Below are 17,728 nucleotides of genomic sequence, written 5' to 3' on the forward strand. Positions count from 1 at the left end.
TAATCCATAAAGATCAAAATGGCTTTATGCCCAAGAAGATTACTTAATAGTGCCTCAAACGAATCAAGGTGACCTTGCGGCTGGCTCTTAATTGCGGCAGAGGCTAAGTCCTAGTGGACTTTGAGGAGGCATTTAATTCAGTTCACTTGCCCTTCACACTCATTTTCTGTAGAAAAGGAACAATTACTCTTTCTTACTCAGATATGTGAAAGTTCTATACACTAACCTGTGGGCACAAGTGATGTTTAATGGTTTCCTCTCCATCTCCTTCCCTATGAGCGAAGTACATGACTGGACTGTCCCCTGCCACTGCATCTCGTTGCTCTGTTCATTGTACCTCTGGCAGAGTGGATCAGATAAGGTGCAGAATTTCCAGACTTTTTTGGGGGGCTGAAGGCAGAGGAGAATCATGTCTCCTTATATGCGAGTGATATGCTTCCCTTTGTCCAGCAACCAGATAGGCTAATACCTATCTACAAATAGGCTAATGTGCATGGTTCAGATAAACGGAGACATGTCAAGCCTTAAAATGAACGGAAACATATCCCTATATATCCCCATCCCCGCACCCACATCAGATCCCTTAACAATTCCTTAAAGGGGCTAGGCTTAGGTTAACTTAAAATGTGCTGATATGCACATACACAGAGACTGAAAGACGAGCTCAGAGCGCAAGTAGCCCTCCAGCCCCCCTGTTCCGAAGAGTGCGTCAGGAAATGGACTCATGACATACATCCAACTCTCTATAATGGGCTGAGGAGCATTATATCTATTTTTCTCCCATGACTCCTGTATGTTTTCCAAAATTACACATTTAGTATCTCACTGCACTCTCTACAGATCTCTCTCTGTAGGCCTCGATATGTAACTTCCTCTGGGTTGAAGGGCTACCAAGGATTGCTATTACAAAATGTATGTGATCACCTTCTGAGGGGGGAACTGGTCTCGTCTGGGCTGACTTCCAGCTGTACTGCTGGGCCTGTCAAATGCTACTGATTAATGATTGCTTTTTTCCGGGAGTTCAGCAATCCCAGTATTCGACTCGAACTACAAGTCATAGAGAAAATAGTACTTTTGCACCTCCTAAAACTCTTTACTTACCCCAGAACGCACCGGTCCTTGATAACAAAGCCCACAAGAATATGCTGTTGTGTAGCCATTTTAGTTATAAATATACACGTTATTTTAGCAAACCAGGCCTGCCGCTGTGCACTTTAATCTAGATATTTTATTCGGCTTTGTTTTTATTATTTTAACATTAGCCACATTTGCAGTCTTGTTTTATTTTTTCTATCTAGCTGTTCTTCGCCTAGGTCAGCACTGTGTTCTTAAACAAGACATTTCTTTCACTCTGGTTTTCTCAAGGCTGCAGTAAAATAGGTTGCCAGCAAAAGTGGTACGCTTTGTTTCCAGTGTTCACAGAAACATTCACACTTACGTGAGGATCCTTTCTTGGAGCATCAGATGTTTTATTTAAAAGCACTACTTTGACCCATGTACGTTAGAGGGAGATTCCAGCCAGATGACTACAACTGTATGCTGATTACCGATTGCTTTGCTACAGCTGCTTATGTAGACTGCATGCCTTTTACTCAGGTATGAGGGATGATGTCTTCCCTAGGGGAACCTAAAAGGCAGAATTAGAGCGTAACATGCTGTGCTCTAACATAGCTTAGGTAGGAACTATCCCTACAAACCTTAGTGACAGTATGGTAGCATTTGTCTTGCGTTTTACTCTCCTTGTCATAATTTTAATCTTATTGTGCTTCATCGTCCTAGTTATTGCAACACATGCTTTATTATCTAAGATACAGTTACTTCAATAAAACCTTATTGAACTTTACTCTGCCTCTGATTGTCCTCGCATATGTGAGACTAATGTAACTGAGAGAAACGGATGAGATCTGAGTGACCACGATTCCCCTGAGGAGTCATGTATATCATGCGCCCAGTTGCCCCAATCATCCCTGCTCTTGGGTGGAGATGAGGCACTGCTAGTTAGCCGGAACAAACCCGGTTAGGCCGACAGCTGTCACATGGTGCCGCAGTCCAGGTGATTCTGCCCGCCAAATCCAGTAGTCTTATTAGGATAATGAGAACCTATGCGACAATGCAGCCATTGGGTACTTGGGTGGTTTAACTGAGAGGTGATCCGCTCAGTTGAGAACGCTTTGTGGCATGGTAAATGGCTGAGGCAGGTGACTGCCCAAACGGGATTCTGCTACCGGATTAGCATATCCAAATTAGGGGATATTTGAGTGGTTGACATCCAAAGTCTTATTGCACAAGGCCCAATTTTGCCAATTCCTAAGACTGCACACGCTCTTGAAGACCACAAAGGTCAGTTATCCACAGTGGCAGAAATTAATTTTTTTCTTCTTTTTTTGCCTTCTTTCATTTTTCTTCCCTTCTTTCCCTTTTCTCTCATTTTCTTTTCTTTTTGCATCTTTATTTTGCACCTTTTCTCCTTTTTCCTTCTTCTATTTTTGCCTTCTTTCCTTCTTGCTTTTTATTTTTACCCTATTTGCTCCTTTCTTCCTTTTTGTCTTCTTTCTTTCACCTTTTTTCTTTCCTTCTTACTTTTTTGCCTTTGTTCTTTCTTTTTGCCTTCTTTCCTTATTTCTTTCCTCCTTTATTTCTGTTTTCCCTTCTTTCATTCTTTAATTCATTTTTCCTCCTGTCTTCTTTCCTTTTTTGTTTTTCTTTCTTTCCTTTTTTGTTTTTCTTTCTTTCCTTCTTTATTTTTGCATTCATTCTTCCTTTCTTTCCTTCTTTATTCCTTCTTTCTTTTTTGCCTTCTTTCCTTCTTTCTTTTTTGACTACTTTCCTTTTCTTTTTTCCTTCCTGCTACTTAATCTTTCTTTCTTCCCTTTTTCTTTCTTTCATTTCATTTTTTCCTGTCATTCTAGTTTTCTTTCATTTTATTTTTTGTTTCTTACTTTTTGCCTTTTTCCAGCCTGTCTTCCTTTTTGCCTTCCCTTTTTGCCTACCACCCTTCCTTTTTGCCTTCCTTAATTATTCATTTTTTGCCTTTATTCCTGCCTTTTTTGTCTGCCTTCTTCTTTTAATTCCTTACGTTTTTACTTTTCCTTCCTTCTTTCCTTTCTTCCCTTTTTTCTTGGCTTCTTTTTCAAAGGCGATGCTTGTATCCAGTGCCAGACCGATGGCTTTTTTAAGTTTGTAATAGCCAAAATCTTTTGATTTTTCAAAAATTATGTGTGGCATAAATACTTATAGGGGTTTTCAGCCAGACGTATCCATTAGTCTGTGATTGTGTCATTCATAGTGTTCTTCCACCCACTCCTGTGTGCGTCAAGGGGCAATGTTAGCCTATTTCAGTCAGTGACTGACTGTACTATGAGTTCTGGCATTTTACAAGGAGGACATCTACAAACACGGTAGCTTCAGTGCCAGGTTATTTTTTTTTAGACCAGAAAAACACTTTTGCCTTTAGTCAGTGTTTTTTTTTTTCTTTAGATTTAATGAGGGCCCAGCAACTTCCTAAACAATAAAGTTTTGCAAAAACCATAACCAAACAGAAAAAGAATTGCCAAAAGGCTGGCTGCCAAGGCTAGACCTTTTGTCTTTGCCAAAGCTTGTTACACATGGCATGCGATTGCCCGGTCATCACTGACCTTTGGTCTAAGATAAACCAGACTTTAACACAGGTTACAGTCAGGCTGTTAATTGAAGACCCCAAAATGGCACCACATGCAATCGTGGAAGTGTAGGGAATCATTGGGAATGATAGCTGCCAAAAGGGACACTGCGCAGAAATGGAGGTTGGCTGCTAGTCAGGCAAGGTATGTGGCCATGCTGCCACTCCAGAACAGGCCCATCAGTCTTTCTGTCTCCCTGGGGCATAAGGCATCCGCCATAGTAGTTGAGAAGAATTTTCGGTACTTTATGTTGGTCGTAATTAATAAGAAGAAAAAGCACCTACACCATTTTGTAGGGACGCCCCTATGTAATGATGCAAACGGCTACCCCAAAGGCCGTTTTTAATTTTAACCATGCTGCACAGCATCGAAATCGGCATCCCCTCTAGCCCAAGTGCTTTTTCAAATATCACAAGGAGGTGTACAAGCCTGAGTCTCCTCAGCATGAAGGCAGTAATGCCGATTCTTCCATTGCTCTTTGTGCCGCCTTCATACTGGAACCACAAAAACATTTTGAGCTCTACGAATGAGAGTGCTTGCACCATCATATCCTAACCTGCCTGTGAAGAGGGAAAAAGATAAATAACCATTTGCACATCTGCAACCGAGAGCAGCTTAACCAAACTTCTACTGCAGTGTGATATGGAGTACAGATTGGGAGAGGGTGCTGTTGTTCATGTAGTGGCCTGACTTAGCAGTCGAAGCAGTTGGACTTGCATTTGCCTTTAGGGGTGGCATGTTGCTGAGATGCTTTAACTGGGAGCACATGGTATTGAATCTCAGGAAAGGGGGAGAGGCATGCAGCTGAGCTTGTTCAGAACCACCTCTGTCCAGTCACTTGTCTAATGATCACTTTCAGTCAAAAGGCGAGGTGGTGAACCCCTCCTGCTTCTTAGCACCCGGCCTGCATGTTGCCCCATCCTGCAACTCCCCACATTGGAGCAACTGGTGTCGCCCACTTCTACAGCCCTGCCAGGTGCCACGTATCAGAGGTTATACTAACTCATTTTAGTGCTATTGGCCCATTAGTCATGCATTTATAGAGCTCCTGCACACTGTGGGGATCATGATGCGCTTCACTAAATAAAAGCAGCCTGTGCGCATTGTTTGTTATTAACTACCATGGCGCTATGTCTGCCCAGTCAACTTAAACTTACATCTGATCTGGGGACTTGCTCTTTGCTATGGTGACCTGGCGTAATGTTAGAATGGGTGCCTGGTTTCCAATGGCAGCTTGCGGAAGGGAAAAAGGGAGGTGCGGGGGCAGGATGATGAAAAATAAATAAAATTAAAAAATAAAAATATATATATATGTATAATTTATTTATTTTTTAACTTACCTTTCTCGCCACGCTGCTCCCGTCTGCTCCTCAGTCCTCCGCTGCAGCCACAGGCTCCCCGCCTGTCCAGTATCCAATCCTAATGCTGCTTTCATGCTGCTGGCAGCATTAGGATTGGACGGAGTGCCCAGCCAGGGTGCTACAAGGCAGAGTGAGAGTCTCTGCCTGTTTCCAACCCGGCAACGCAGTGCCGGGTTGGAGAGAGCCTAGTGCGCATGTGTGTTTGGCCGGCCCGAGACGGCCGGCCAAACAAACATGCGCACTGAGGGGGGAGTGCTGTGCATTCCCCCTCTGTGCTCGTTGTAGCCTGTGGCCCTGACTCTTTTACAAGAAAACGATAATAAACATCATTTATTATCGTTTTCTTGTAAAAGTTTTGCAGCTGCTGCTGCTGGTGGGAGGGAAACCTTCCTCTGCCATAGTGGAGGAGCTGCCCCTGATGTGCTCTCTGATGGGGTCCGGTCTCTTGGGGAGACACACGGATGTGGTCTGCCGGGATCCTTCTACAGGAGATTAGGTCACAGGAACAAACGTGTTTTTTTTTAATTAAGCAGACAGCCAATGCTGGGTTCAGCCTCACGTGCCTTCTACTATTTTCCGGACCAAGCTTGCCACTGCATGTTGCAGATGAAGGCAGCAGTGATACACTCTTTTCATGAAATTGTTTTTCTCCACAGACATGCTGTGCAACCCTTAAAAAAGGTGCCATGCTGCTACGGGGATTGTGCGACCGCAGCAATGAGTAAATCAGACTGGCTGGTGATGCACTAGTAGTCGGGGAAAACAGCCCTGGAGGGGACATGATTTTCTGGCACCTGGAGAGCCCATTGCATTCGGAGTTACAAGCAGAGTCGTTGCTGCTTCTCTTTCAGACCTGCAGCCACCTGACGCTCTCTGCAAGACTACTGGGCCGTTTCCCTCTTATCTTCACACACAATGCAGACTTGAGCTGGAGAAAAATACTCACTTGTTCCGTTGAATATGTTTTTTTGTTTCTTCCATTGTCCAGGTGAGGTTTTGTTCAGTCGCTGCTTGCGGGGGCTGCAGGGGGCGAGGCGGAGATTAATAAATTAATTAAAAAAAAAAAAACTTACCTCGTCTCCCGTGCCACCCCTCCTCTGTCTTCTCACGCTGCAGGCACAGGCTCCCAGCCTGGCCTGCAGCTAATCCTGACGCTGCACAGAGCAGCGTCAGGATTGGTCAGGAGCGCCCAGCCAGGGCACTACCAGGAAGACTGGCAGTCTGCCTGCTCTATTCAGGCTGGCAACACAGTGCCGGGCTGGATAGAGCACACTGTGCATGTGTGTTTGGTAGGCCTGAGATGGCTGGCCAAACACACATGTGCTCTGAGGGGAGTGCATAGTGCATTCCCCTCAGTGCTCGTCATCCCCAGTGTCCCACCCCTATAACAATGGGTTTATTATCTTTTTGTTGTTACAGGATTTGCAGCGCTTGCTGCTGGCGGGGGGACGCTCCTCTGCCATAGCTGAGGAGCCACCACTTGTTGTGTTGCTGTTGAGGGTGTGTTTTTTGGGAGGCACACTTGAGCCTGAGGATGCCAGTGCCACTACTCTGTACTGACTCCTGCAGAAACAGGATTTTGCCAGACAGATAATTAACACTTCATAGCAAGGAGAGATGCTGCCTGTAATTCTTCGTCAGCTCAGACCCATGTCGCACTTGGACAGATAGGTGCAGCCACCAAAATAAAAGTGGTCCATATTAGTGAATAGGTCTGTTTAAAAAAAAAAAAAATTGCCCATGTTTGCAGATTGTAAAGAAAAGAAGAAAAGGTGGCTAGTGTGGGGACCAATTAGTAAACTGAACAATCACACAGTGAAAATTTGAAAGATATCCCGTCCTCCATATTACAAGTTCCATAGGTTATAATGGAACCTGTAATACAGCGGGCAGGATATCCGTCACATTTGGGACGGAGTAATCCCCTCCGCCAAGGTCGTAATCAAGCCCTTAGTGTTCATTGTAAAGCAAGGGTGAGCCTTTAGTTTCAGAGGTTTTCAGCAATTTCAAGATCTTTTAGAGCTTCTCATAGCTCAGTAGGGTGTAATTTCTGGTATCTGTCCTTTTCCATGCACCTCATTGCTTGGATTAACTTGCGAGAAAGTGTCACACATTTTGGCTGTTTAATGTCACTCATAAGTGCACTGAAACCATGGAAATGTCACACATAAGTAATTTGAAACCTTGGCAGCTATGCTTCTCTGTGCTAGGGGCTTAAGCCATCAACTTGAGCCTTATTCAGCTGGGTTTAGGGCATAGCAAGTGCAGGAGAGAGCCACGTGCCCGTTCTCTATGTAATAGCACTGTCAGCAGGGCATAAACAAGCTCCACCATTTAGTGAACCAGCAGCAGATAGATTAGCTCAGGAGCTCGGAGTGGCAACCTCTGTTCTATATTGCACAGCTGTGATCTTTGCTTCCTTTTTCACTAACTCAGAGTTGCTGAGTTTGTGTATATTTTGTTAAGTTTCTGAATATGTTTGCAGCACAGGGTTGGCCAATTAATTAGCCTAATGCTGATTTTAGATTGGAGTTGCGATTCATCCAGAGAAGCCGTTTTCACTGGCGGGTTGCTGATGTGGGTGGGTGATTTGGATAATGCAACGAAGTGCACACGGCTTTGAAAAAGAGCGCGTGGCCTCCTCATCGACTGTGCATGGATGCCGTATGGGACACGATGCAGCCTTGAGGGCCACACCACAGAGGGGCTTAGAACTGTTGGCTCTTTCCTCTAATAGGTGCACTGTGATTGGGCCCTTGTGTTCCTCTTGTCTGGGGTCACTGCTGCCTCGATCCAAGTAGGCACGTAGGGGGGGGGGGGGGGGGTGGAGGGGGCGGGCAGCCGGCTTCGGATTCCTGCTCATCTTCCTAGAAAAAGATGTTGGAAGCCCACCAGGCTTCAAAGGTGAGACCTGGAAGGGAAAGGAGGGAGCCATTGGCCAGGGTGAGACTAGGGCAGGACGAGGAAGGGGCAAAGAACAAGCAGAGGAAACGTAAAGTATATGTAAACTGAGCAGACAAAATGCACACATCAGTATTTTCTCTTCAGCTTCGTGTGACCCAGTCACTACACTAGCTTCTACTCTGTATTTGGGACCTGTGATGGACACATTCACTAAGTGACATTTGAGATCGCTGATTACAGTATTGTGGTATTTTCGTGTTGCAGAGGGCACGGTATCTGCTAATCGAAATAAGTTGCAGTATTTCTCACTGTCTCCCCTGTGGCACAACTAGAGGAATTGAGTTACAGCGTGCAGGGCACAACCACGTATCTTAGAGATGAGACCCTGCATTTTCCTGTAATTTTCAGTGGAACTGAAGCGACACGATGGATAACATGCTTTATTACCACCCTGAAACTATGCTTGATTCCGAAAGATGATTTCCACCTGCTTCCTCATCTGTATTCTACAACTTCTCTTTAACAGGTTGTTCACATAAAAATGGTTACGCCCAGAGGAGTAATAGAAAAAAGCAGTCAAGGTCCTCGGATGTCAACCGGGCCAGATATCCATCATTTCATTATGGGTTCTGAAGGTATGAATATATGGCATATTGGATTGGATTGTTATTACTGTGTTAAAGCCTGTAGGTCGGTGTTTTAACGTGCATTCCAGTATATCACTGTAGCCGGCAAGAGTTTTGGTTACCCTCTCTTGTTTTTGGAATTTCATTGGATTTTAGGCCTGGTTTGAAAGTACAGCTCTCTGTGAGGGCTAGCGTTTTCACCAGATTAATAGCAGTAAGATGTTGTATTGAAAGAGGGGCTGTGGCTCCACCCACATGTTGATCCTTTCCACAAGCATTTGGTTGAAAAATAGTAGTGGTAATCGTCCTTATCAAGTAGGTTTGTTGTTCATTACTGAAATGGATATTGTTAATACAAACCCCCAAGTCAAACACAGTCAGGTGGGACTTTGCATAGTGGGACACCATACCCAGTACAGTAGGAAGAAATTTCAAGTTGTAAACTCTGGAACAAATACTATGGGAAATGGTTCTGTATTAAACTGCTGGCCTAAAACCGTACTGAGTGGCTTTGCGCTGGGACAAATTTGACAAATAAAATAGGTAGAGGTTTTACATTGCGACCTTTTTGCCAAACGCAATAGACAGAAGTTTTACCTGGTGAACTGTTTGACGGATTTACTTGGACTGGAATGCACATTGTGAACTCACTGACAAAAGCAAGAGGAAGTACATTCCATTCTGAACTCCCTAACGAACGCCCTAAGGAGGGGATGCACGATGTTTAACACATTAAGAGAACTCTGACACAGTTCCCTAGTTAAGATGATGCTAGTTAAGTCTTATTTTCATTGTGTATCTTTTAATTGTTATTATTCAGTTGTTTGCGACTTAAACAATTTAGTCTTTTTAAAAGTAAAAATACTGAACACTGTTTTTTTTTTGTTTTTTTTAAATAATTATTGTGCGCTTTGTGTAGTCTCTTAAAGCTTATTTAGGCACTTTATTTGCTTTGATTTGTTCTTTTGGCTATATGTTTTGAACTACGAATGTTGATACTCTGTTTCAAAAACAACAGTGTGGTACTAACTCTAAATTTCCGGTTAAACTTCTATAATGTCTTGCTTTATTCTCGTTTGATTACCAATACTCTTTTGAAGTTGAATGTTGATAAAATGGAGATGTTGGGTCAACAGCATCATCTTTAGACTTGTACCGCCGTTTGCTAGTTATTGGCTCTTAGACATCCAGCCCTTGCTACTTTTATCATAAAGTTTGATGTTATCATCAATGCTGATCTTTACCTTTTTCCTCAGTAGCAACAAAATCGCTGGTATTTTGCTCTCTTTTGAGGAGCTTAATTACATTTATTCATTGCCTCTGAGTTGAAGTGAGAAGTTTGCTGATACAGGCACCTATCTCATCCTGTTTGGGCTTTAGGAATACAATCTTCCTTGGCTCATCTATCTGGCCTGTCACCACCTGATTGAGCAAAATCCAGCTGCCACACATTACTTGAATTATCTCAGCTGGCTTCCTGGGATCAAGCAGGGATCCACTAGGGAGAGGTACCATTGAAAGGGGAGATTTCCAACGATGCCTCTTCCACCTGCCTCAGTGCTTTTGTGGCTGATATAGCCCCCTGAGCACTGAGGCAGTGAAAGTGAAATGAGCCGATCGTCTCTTTTCACTTTAGTTTTCACTGAAAAGACATCAGCGCATATCAGTGAAAACTAAAACAGCCTGGGGAGCTGGGAAAGCACTGCAGAGGGATTTGGTTGTTGTGTGCAAAAGACATAATGATTACATCCTCAGCACACAGAAGGGGTTAATAAAAAGAGTTATGTTAAATCGTAATTTATTGCTCAACACAGCGTCTTCCACCCCCCCCCCTTCTTGAAGTCAGTGCCATCCTTCCAGGTCGCACTGGCCTAAAGCCATCAGTGACTGAAGTGCCAGCAGAGGCCCTGGACCTTCAAAAACCAACTAAAATGGCTTTTTTCTACTTTTATGGTTAGACTGTATTTGATTCATTTTAGCGTGTTGTATATAACAATATTCAGAACGCCACAACCAAAGCATGTCCTCTAAAAACAGTAGTGCTGTTAAACTTCTTGTTTTTCTTTAACTGCTTTTTTTTTTTTTTAAATCCCTAGTGATAATGCCTGTTAGACCTGCCAGCTCTTCGCATGGTTTCCCTTGTCTTTTTGCTTCTGACCTCCTGTTTTTGATTCTGTACTGAATTTAGTTTTTGCTGGCCTCTAGGACTCTGGGCACTTTTACCACTGCTGACCAGTGCTAAAATGCTAGTGCTCACTGTCTACATTGTATTGGTGATTGGTTTATCCATGATTGGCATATTTGATTTATGGGTAAGTCCCTAGTAAAGTGCACTATGTGTGCCCATGGCCTGTAAATCAAATGCTACTAGTGGGCCTGCAGCAATGATTGTGCCACCTACATGAGTAGCCCTGCAAACATGTCTCAGTCCTGCCACTGTAGTGTATGTGCTGTTTTAAACTGCCATGTCCACCTAGCAAATACACCCACTTGCCTGGCCCAAACCTTCCCTTTTAGTACATCTAAGGCACCGCTAAGGTAGGCCCTCGGTAGCCCCAGGGGCAGGTTACAGTGTATTTAAAAGGTAGCAAATGTACTGGTGTGTTTTATATGTCCGATAGTGAAATACTGCTAATTTCGGTTTTCACTATTGCAAGGCCAATCTCTCCCATGTGGTAACATGGGGATTGCCTTAAAATGTCTTTTAAGTGTGATTTCCCATGGGGAGCAGATTGAGGTGTGGAGTTTGGGGTCTCTGGACTCACAACTTAAAAATACATCTTTTGGTGAAGTTGGTTTTTGATCTGTTAGTTTGACTTATAGGAAGTGGCCATTTTCTTGCTTTACCATTATGTGCCTCTGCCTGTCTGCTGAATACACGTCTGGGTCAGGATGACATTTGGGCTGTTAATTCATTCACTCTAGGCAGTCACACAAAGGGAGCTGAGGTGTGCCCTGCTTCAAAGACAGAAATAGGGACTTCTGACCCAACATAGTTAGAACACTTCTGGACTGAGGACATTCTGCCAGGAACAAGAGTTGGATGCTGAAGGAGGGACTGCTACTCTGCCTGTTGCTTTGTTGTGCTAGCCTGATGCTGGCTGCTTCTGTCCTGAGAGTGAAAAGACTGGACTTTTGTTTTCTACATCCTGCTTTCCAGGGTTCTCCAAGGGCTTCAACTGATCTTGTCTCCTGTTAAGAAGTCTCGGGACCATCAAAGATTTCACCTGCCAGCATCTGGGCTCTCTTGCTGAGAGTCCTGACTTACCAAGTGGTGCCAAATAAAGTTCTTGGGCCCTTGAAAGTGAGCTCTGGTGCAAACAAGAAGAAACTAAACACATCGACCCTCTGACTGCACACCATCCCCTGCACCGGAGCCACGGTCCTCACTGAGTAGAACAACCACGAGCTGCAACATAGGCCCAATGCCGCCGCAGTGCCTCCGAAGTCCAGTCACAGCATGAGTCCAAAGTGCCGTGACCCCAACATCCGGGACACTCCGCCGCAGCACCTGTGGCCCGTGGTGTGTTCACGACACCGCAAAGTCGACGCCTTGCATCTTCACCTATTGGATTCATCCACCCCACCAGGTTGTAATAAATCTACACCTCACCTACCCTGCCCAGCAGAAAGGAACCAACCCCTCACCTCTCAGGTGGCAGTAAGGAACCAATGCCGCACCGGCTCCAGTGATGCCTCAACTCCCAGACTCCATGCAACGTCTTTGTTTCCTCATTGTTTTCCAAGGTACTGTACATGGGGTCTGTGAGACTCCATGACCGGACTCCCTCACGAGTGGTGTCTGGCTGTTGGGAATAACTTGGTCAAGACGCCATGATACCCCAGTTGGAGTAATTGTGTTTAGAAGCACTTTACTAAGATTTAATCTTTGAAAATCCATACCTTTACTTGTATATTTTGGTTTTGTGTCGCTTTGGTTTTGTTTTACTCTGGTAAATACTGCCTGTTTTTCTACACTGGTGTGAAGTACTTTTGTGGTGTTTTCACTGTGTTGCTGTGTGTGTACAAATAATTTACTCATTGCCTCTGAGATAAGCCTAACTGCTTGAGCCAAGCTACCAAGGGGGCGAGCAGGGGTTATCTTAGCTGTGTGACTTCCTTACCCAGACTAGAGTGAGGGTTCCTACTTGGACAGGGTGCATCCCACAGCCAACTAGAGACCGCATTTCTAACAATGCCTAACTCTCACTGTGTGCCAAAACATCTGCAAAGGAATAGGTGCATAATAAATCACACAATCAACAATTTCTAACAATACAGAAGTTTGAGTCAACAGGTTGCCGGGATAATACTGTAATTTATGCTTCATTCTCTTTCAAACCTTTGTATAACAAATGTTCTACTCCACTGAGAGTGCTGTGGCTCTCATTGTCCACTTCAAGTTCCAATCACCACCCAGGGTTGGTTATGAAACGCAACAATTTTCAACCTCTGTTGTGGACCTTTTGGTTTGAGCGTGATATTCATCAGGAATATGATCCCATGGTCCCTTATTTTGGTGTCTGTGTAGGTGTCTTCTTCAGGTGTGATGTTGTGGGTGAGGTTCCATGTGATACTTCCCCTTTTTGTCCTCCATTTAGTTTGATATTGTGTATTTCTTAGGAAGGTTACTGTATGATGATGTACTCCCTTGTTCACCTAGGTCACTGCTTAGTTTTGATCTATAGAATGGAGCCCTCTGGTGCAAGTTGTTGTTTTACTGATGTTTTGGAATGCACTGAAGTGCCGATCATGTGAAAAAAACCGAGACGTTTAATGTTATCGCTGTTTGTATAGGAAATGTTGCTGAGTTTTGTGTATTAAAACATGCTAGGATTAATTAAGTACAGTCTAGCTCCAATACATCAGCTTACAACTAAATTATTCAGGCGGCTAATTATACCATTACATTGCCCACCAATATATTGCCCCTTTCTGATAGAGACTTCTGATTGCAGATTCCTTCACCTTAGAGTATTCCACAGGCATCAGACTGTATTCAGCTAATCTTAGCACCTCTGTGCGCCATTAGGTGGCATCGCCTGCTCTACGTCAACCCGTCTGAAGGTCATATGCGCAGTGCCCATACGGGTGCCGCCCCAGAGCTCTGACAACAGTTCTTTCTTCGGTCTGGAGAGCTACCTCAGACATTTTTTTAATAAAGTTTTGACCGTTTTGGCAATGGTTAGTGCACTTGCGAGGACCACACAACCACTTGTGAGAGCGTTAATAAGATTTATTAAATGGTTTGGGATTTTCCCAACTTTTTCCTAGGGTTCTAAGTATTCTTTCCCATTTGAGTTTTGTCCCAATTACAGGTCCTTGACTTTAATACTTCTGTCCCTTACTGGAGTACTCCCGGTTCACCCAGGAGGTAGGATTCCCTAGGAACAAACAACATACATCTAATTATTAGTCTGTTTCTACCTAGACTTAGCTTTCACTGTGCCACCACCCCCTTCCCCCCATTAGTGAATTCCTTGAATAAAAACTGCTTCCTTTCCACACATCACTTAGTATCTCCTTGTGGGTTTTCTCCCTTATGCCACCACCTCCCCCAGTGTAGAAATTGAAAACCTGACACTTGCCTATGGGTACGACTCTCCACCAGGGTCGTGACAGTGTTGCCCACTGCGACCTCCTTCCTCTCCTGGCCGCCCAGTCTGGAAGGGTTTGGGGATGTCTTCTGTAGCTCTCCACTTTCCTTATTACTGCTCTCGCCCTTCCCGTGGTCGTGAATATGGATGCCTCTTATGTCTAGTGTAGCTGTAGTTTCCTGCAATGTCTTGTCTTTGGTTTCCAGCTGGGCAGCCCTCACTCGGGTCCTGCTGTTTTCTCCAATCTCCTCCTTCTCAGGTCTGCCTTCCATTCTGTACTCTTCCTCTAATATCTCTGCTCCCCCTGTTCATTCTTCTCCCCCTATGTTCCGTTTTGCCCCTTATCTCCTGTGAACACTAACAGATTCCATCTGTTGTCTGCTGCTATGGCCACTAGCCTGTTATGTTCGGTTCTATCATGGGGCACAATACATGGGAGTCCTTACGCCACCCTTTTTGGAGCAGTTGCTCCCAGTGTGCTATGGACATGTTTCCTAACAAACTTGCAGATTTTAAACCTTGCGAAATATTACAGGCAGATGTCTGTGACTGATCCTCACTTGGTCTCTCTTTGGGGACTGGGGTCAGACCACGACCAGGGCCTGTATTGACTGTTGGTCAATGAACCAAAAGGCGATCCAGAAGTGTGCAGTGAAACTCCTTTCAGCACTGCATAAGAAAACTCTGTGTCATTCATGGTCCCAATCCCAGGGGAAATCCCTGGCCCAGTCACTGGGCTGGTGTTATGGATGGTCGTCTTCAAAGCCTTAGCCCTCATTGTCAGGTAAGTCAAAGAAGCACAAGAAGAAGTCAAAGCATTTATCTGCTTCTCCTGATGGACCCCGTGCTTCAAGGCCCCGCTCCCGCACCTCACCTGCAGAGCACCCCACCTGTTCTGCTTTGTGCCTCCCTGAATTCCCCGAATCTGGAGCGACCCCAGCCAAACTTGGTGAGGGTCACACAAGCATAGATTACATCTTTAGGCCACCGACTCCCTCTCGTGTGCCTTTGGGCCCCGTGGAGCAGAGACGTACCCTAGCTGGTTTACTGCCTTAAGGCCCACCCCCCACACCAGCTGGGCCCTCTGTATCCATTTCTTGGATCCAGATGGCCTCCGCTGGACCCAGTTCCCCTGGCACCACTCCTGATGTCACTGGCAATGCAGAAACCATCAAGCATGTCTGTCTCAGTCTGCACTGCCACAATGCCATTTAATGTCAACACCAGTGCCTACCGGACTGTGACAGCCGTCTGGTTCAGACATGGGTCTCTGCCGTTTGACAGACACAATTTTGGAGGGGGTGATGACTGTGGGTTTTGTGACTCAGCCGACAAGCTAGCCCAGACCTACCATGAGGAAGATTAATACGAGGAGCTGGAAGATGTCAATGAACTGTACCCATCTCCAGAATTTGTCTTGGTGTCTCCTCCTGGCCTGGCCACTGAGTATGATGTATCCTTCGCAATGGTGGTAAGGAGGGCAGTGGAGGTCTTTCATCTGCAGGTTCCCTCTGTTCTGGTCAAAACAAATGTCCTGACTGAAGTGCTTCAACCAGGTCTAAGCTCTGTAGAGCCCCCTCTTTCCCCTTTTATTAATCCCTCACACACACTCTCCTGGGGGCCTGGACCAAATCCTGCACCTGCATAGGGGTACCAGTGCACTGGATGACTGCCTGCTGCCACCGCCTGACACATGGTGATGCCAGCCTTCCTCACCCAGCACCCTACACTAGAAAGTCTGGAGCTGCAGGCCTCAGGCACCAAAGTCAACCCTACCTTGTTCCCTGCCACTCCACCGTACAGGAAATCCAAAAGGCTGGAATGTTTGGGGAACAAATGTTTTTCTTCCATCAGCCTAGCATTGTGGTTGGTGACCACCCCACGCCTCTTGAGCCTGTTCTCCCACACCTTGTGGGACTCACTGATGCAAGTGCTGCCGATGGTCCCAGAAGAGGCCAGGGCAATACTGAACCAGGCTATGATGAACAACCATGATGGAGTGAAGGTCACCATTCAGTGTGTACTAGACACCACTGACTTGCTGGGCAGGGCTGTTGCCTCCACGGTGGCACTCTGTCGCCACACCTGGCAAAGATCAGCTGCTTTCTTATGGCATGCCCAGTCACCAGGGGCTTGTCCTGCCATGCTTGTTTGGCGACAAAGCTTAAACAGCACTCAAGCACTGCAAGGAAAGTCATGTCAGCAATAGGTTGTCGGGCCTTTCCCGGGCTCCATGCCTACAGTACTCCTTCTTTGGCCCCTTCTGTAGCTTCAGTAGGGGCTACCAGCCGCATTTGCGATACCAACCATAGATTTGCCACCCTTTTCATGGCCTTGGACACAGCTCCCGCAAATGACCTGTCCTGTCCCCCTTCCCTCCAGCTGCCATAGCCATCAAACCCCTTTTGCATACTGTTAGAAATGGGGTCTTTGGTTGGCAGTCAGGTTACCACCTGTCCAAGCAAGGACCCTCACTCTAGTCAGGGTAATAGAGAATCCCCAACAGCTAACCCCTGCTTACCCCCTTGGTATCTTGGCACGAGCAGTAAGCTTAACGTCACAGTGCTAGGTGTAAAGTATTTGTACCAACACACACAGTAACTTAATTAAAACACTACAAAATGACACAACACAGGTTTAGAAAAATAGAACATATTTATCTAAATAAAACAAGATCAAAACGACAAAAAATCCACAATACACAAGTCAAGTTATCACTAAAAATGCAAAAAGAGTCTTCATGTAATTTCAAACACACACTAACGCTGTTAGCGTGAAAATTTACCTTGGGTGCATCAAAAATAACCACGCACAGGTGAGTGTGCGTTAAAAAGGGCTTGCGATACGTCAATATCACTCACGAGCGAGACCTTGCTACGTTTCTCTTTCAGTCGGGTCGGCGTGTGTCGTTTCTTCTCTCTGCAGGAGAGCGATGTGTCGATCTGGTCAGCACTCTCGGGTCTGGGCAGGCCTTGTGTCGGTTTTTACACACCCATCGGTGTTTGCGTCGGAAATCCAGCCGCACGATGATCTGAAAACTACGCAGCGATCTCACTAGCCTCCATCAGCAATGCTGTGCGTCGTTTCTCCAGCCCCTGATGTCGATCTTTGGGTCGCGTTGAAGGCGAGCGTCGATTTTCAGCCGCGAAGCCGGCAGCGCGTCGATTTTTCAACCACAGATCGGAGTCGCGTCGATCTTTTCCCCGCACAGCGTTCAGTGTGTGGATTTCTCACTCTTGGGCTGCAGGCTTCTCCTTTAGGGTCCCAGGAACTGGATGGGCACCACTTGGCAGGGTAGGATGTCTCTCCAGAGACTCCAGGTGCTGGCAGAGAGATGTCTTTGCTGCCCCTGAGACTTCAACCAACAGGAGGCAAGCTCTAAATCAAGCCTTTAGAGATCTTCACAAGAAGGAAGGCAACACCAAGTCCAGTCTTTGTCCCCTAGCACAGGCAGAAGCAGCAACTGCAGGATAGCTCCAAAAAGCACAGTCACAGGCAGGGCAGCTCTTCTTCCTCAACTCTTCTGCTCTTCTCCAGGCAGAGGTTCCTCTTGGTTTCCAGAAGTGTTCTAAAGTCTGTGG

The 17,728-nt window shown here is 45.5% G+C and overlaps 1 protein-coding gene across 1 annotated transcript in view; it reads left to right on the top strand.

Annotated features, from left to right (window-relative positions):
* AGPS (alkylglycerone phosphate synthase) overlaps positions 1 to 17,728 on the top strand; it is a 605,536-nt gene that overhangs the window by 296,924 nt on the left and 290,884 nt on the right. The window contains exon 10 of the mRNA XM_069225421.1: positions 8,451 to 8,559. Coding sequence (XP_069081522.1) covers positions 8,451 to 8,559 — 109 coding nt within the window. The remainder of the gene's footprint in view (positions 1 to 8,450; positions 8,560 to 17,728) is intronic.

The sequence above is a fragment of the Pleurodeles waltl genome, chromosome 3_1 (assembly GCF_031143425.1).
Source record: "Pleurodeles waltl isolate 20211129_DDA chromosome 3_1, aPleWal1.hap1.20221129, whole genome shotgun sequence".
Classification (NCBI taxonomy): Eukaryota; Metazoa; Chordata; class Amphibia; order Caudata; family Salamandridae; genus Pleurodeles; species Pleurodeles waltl.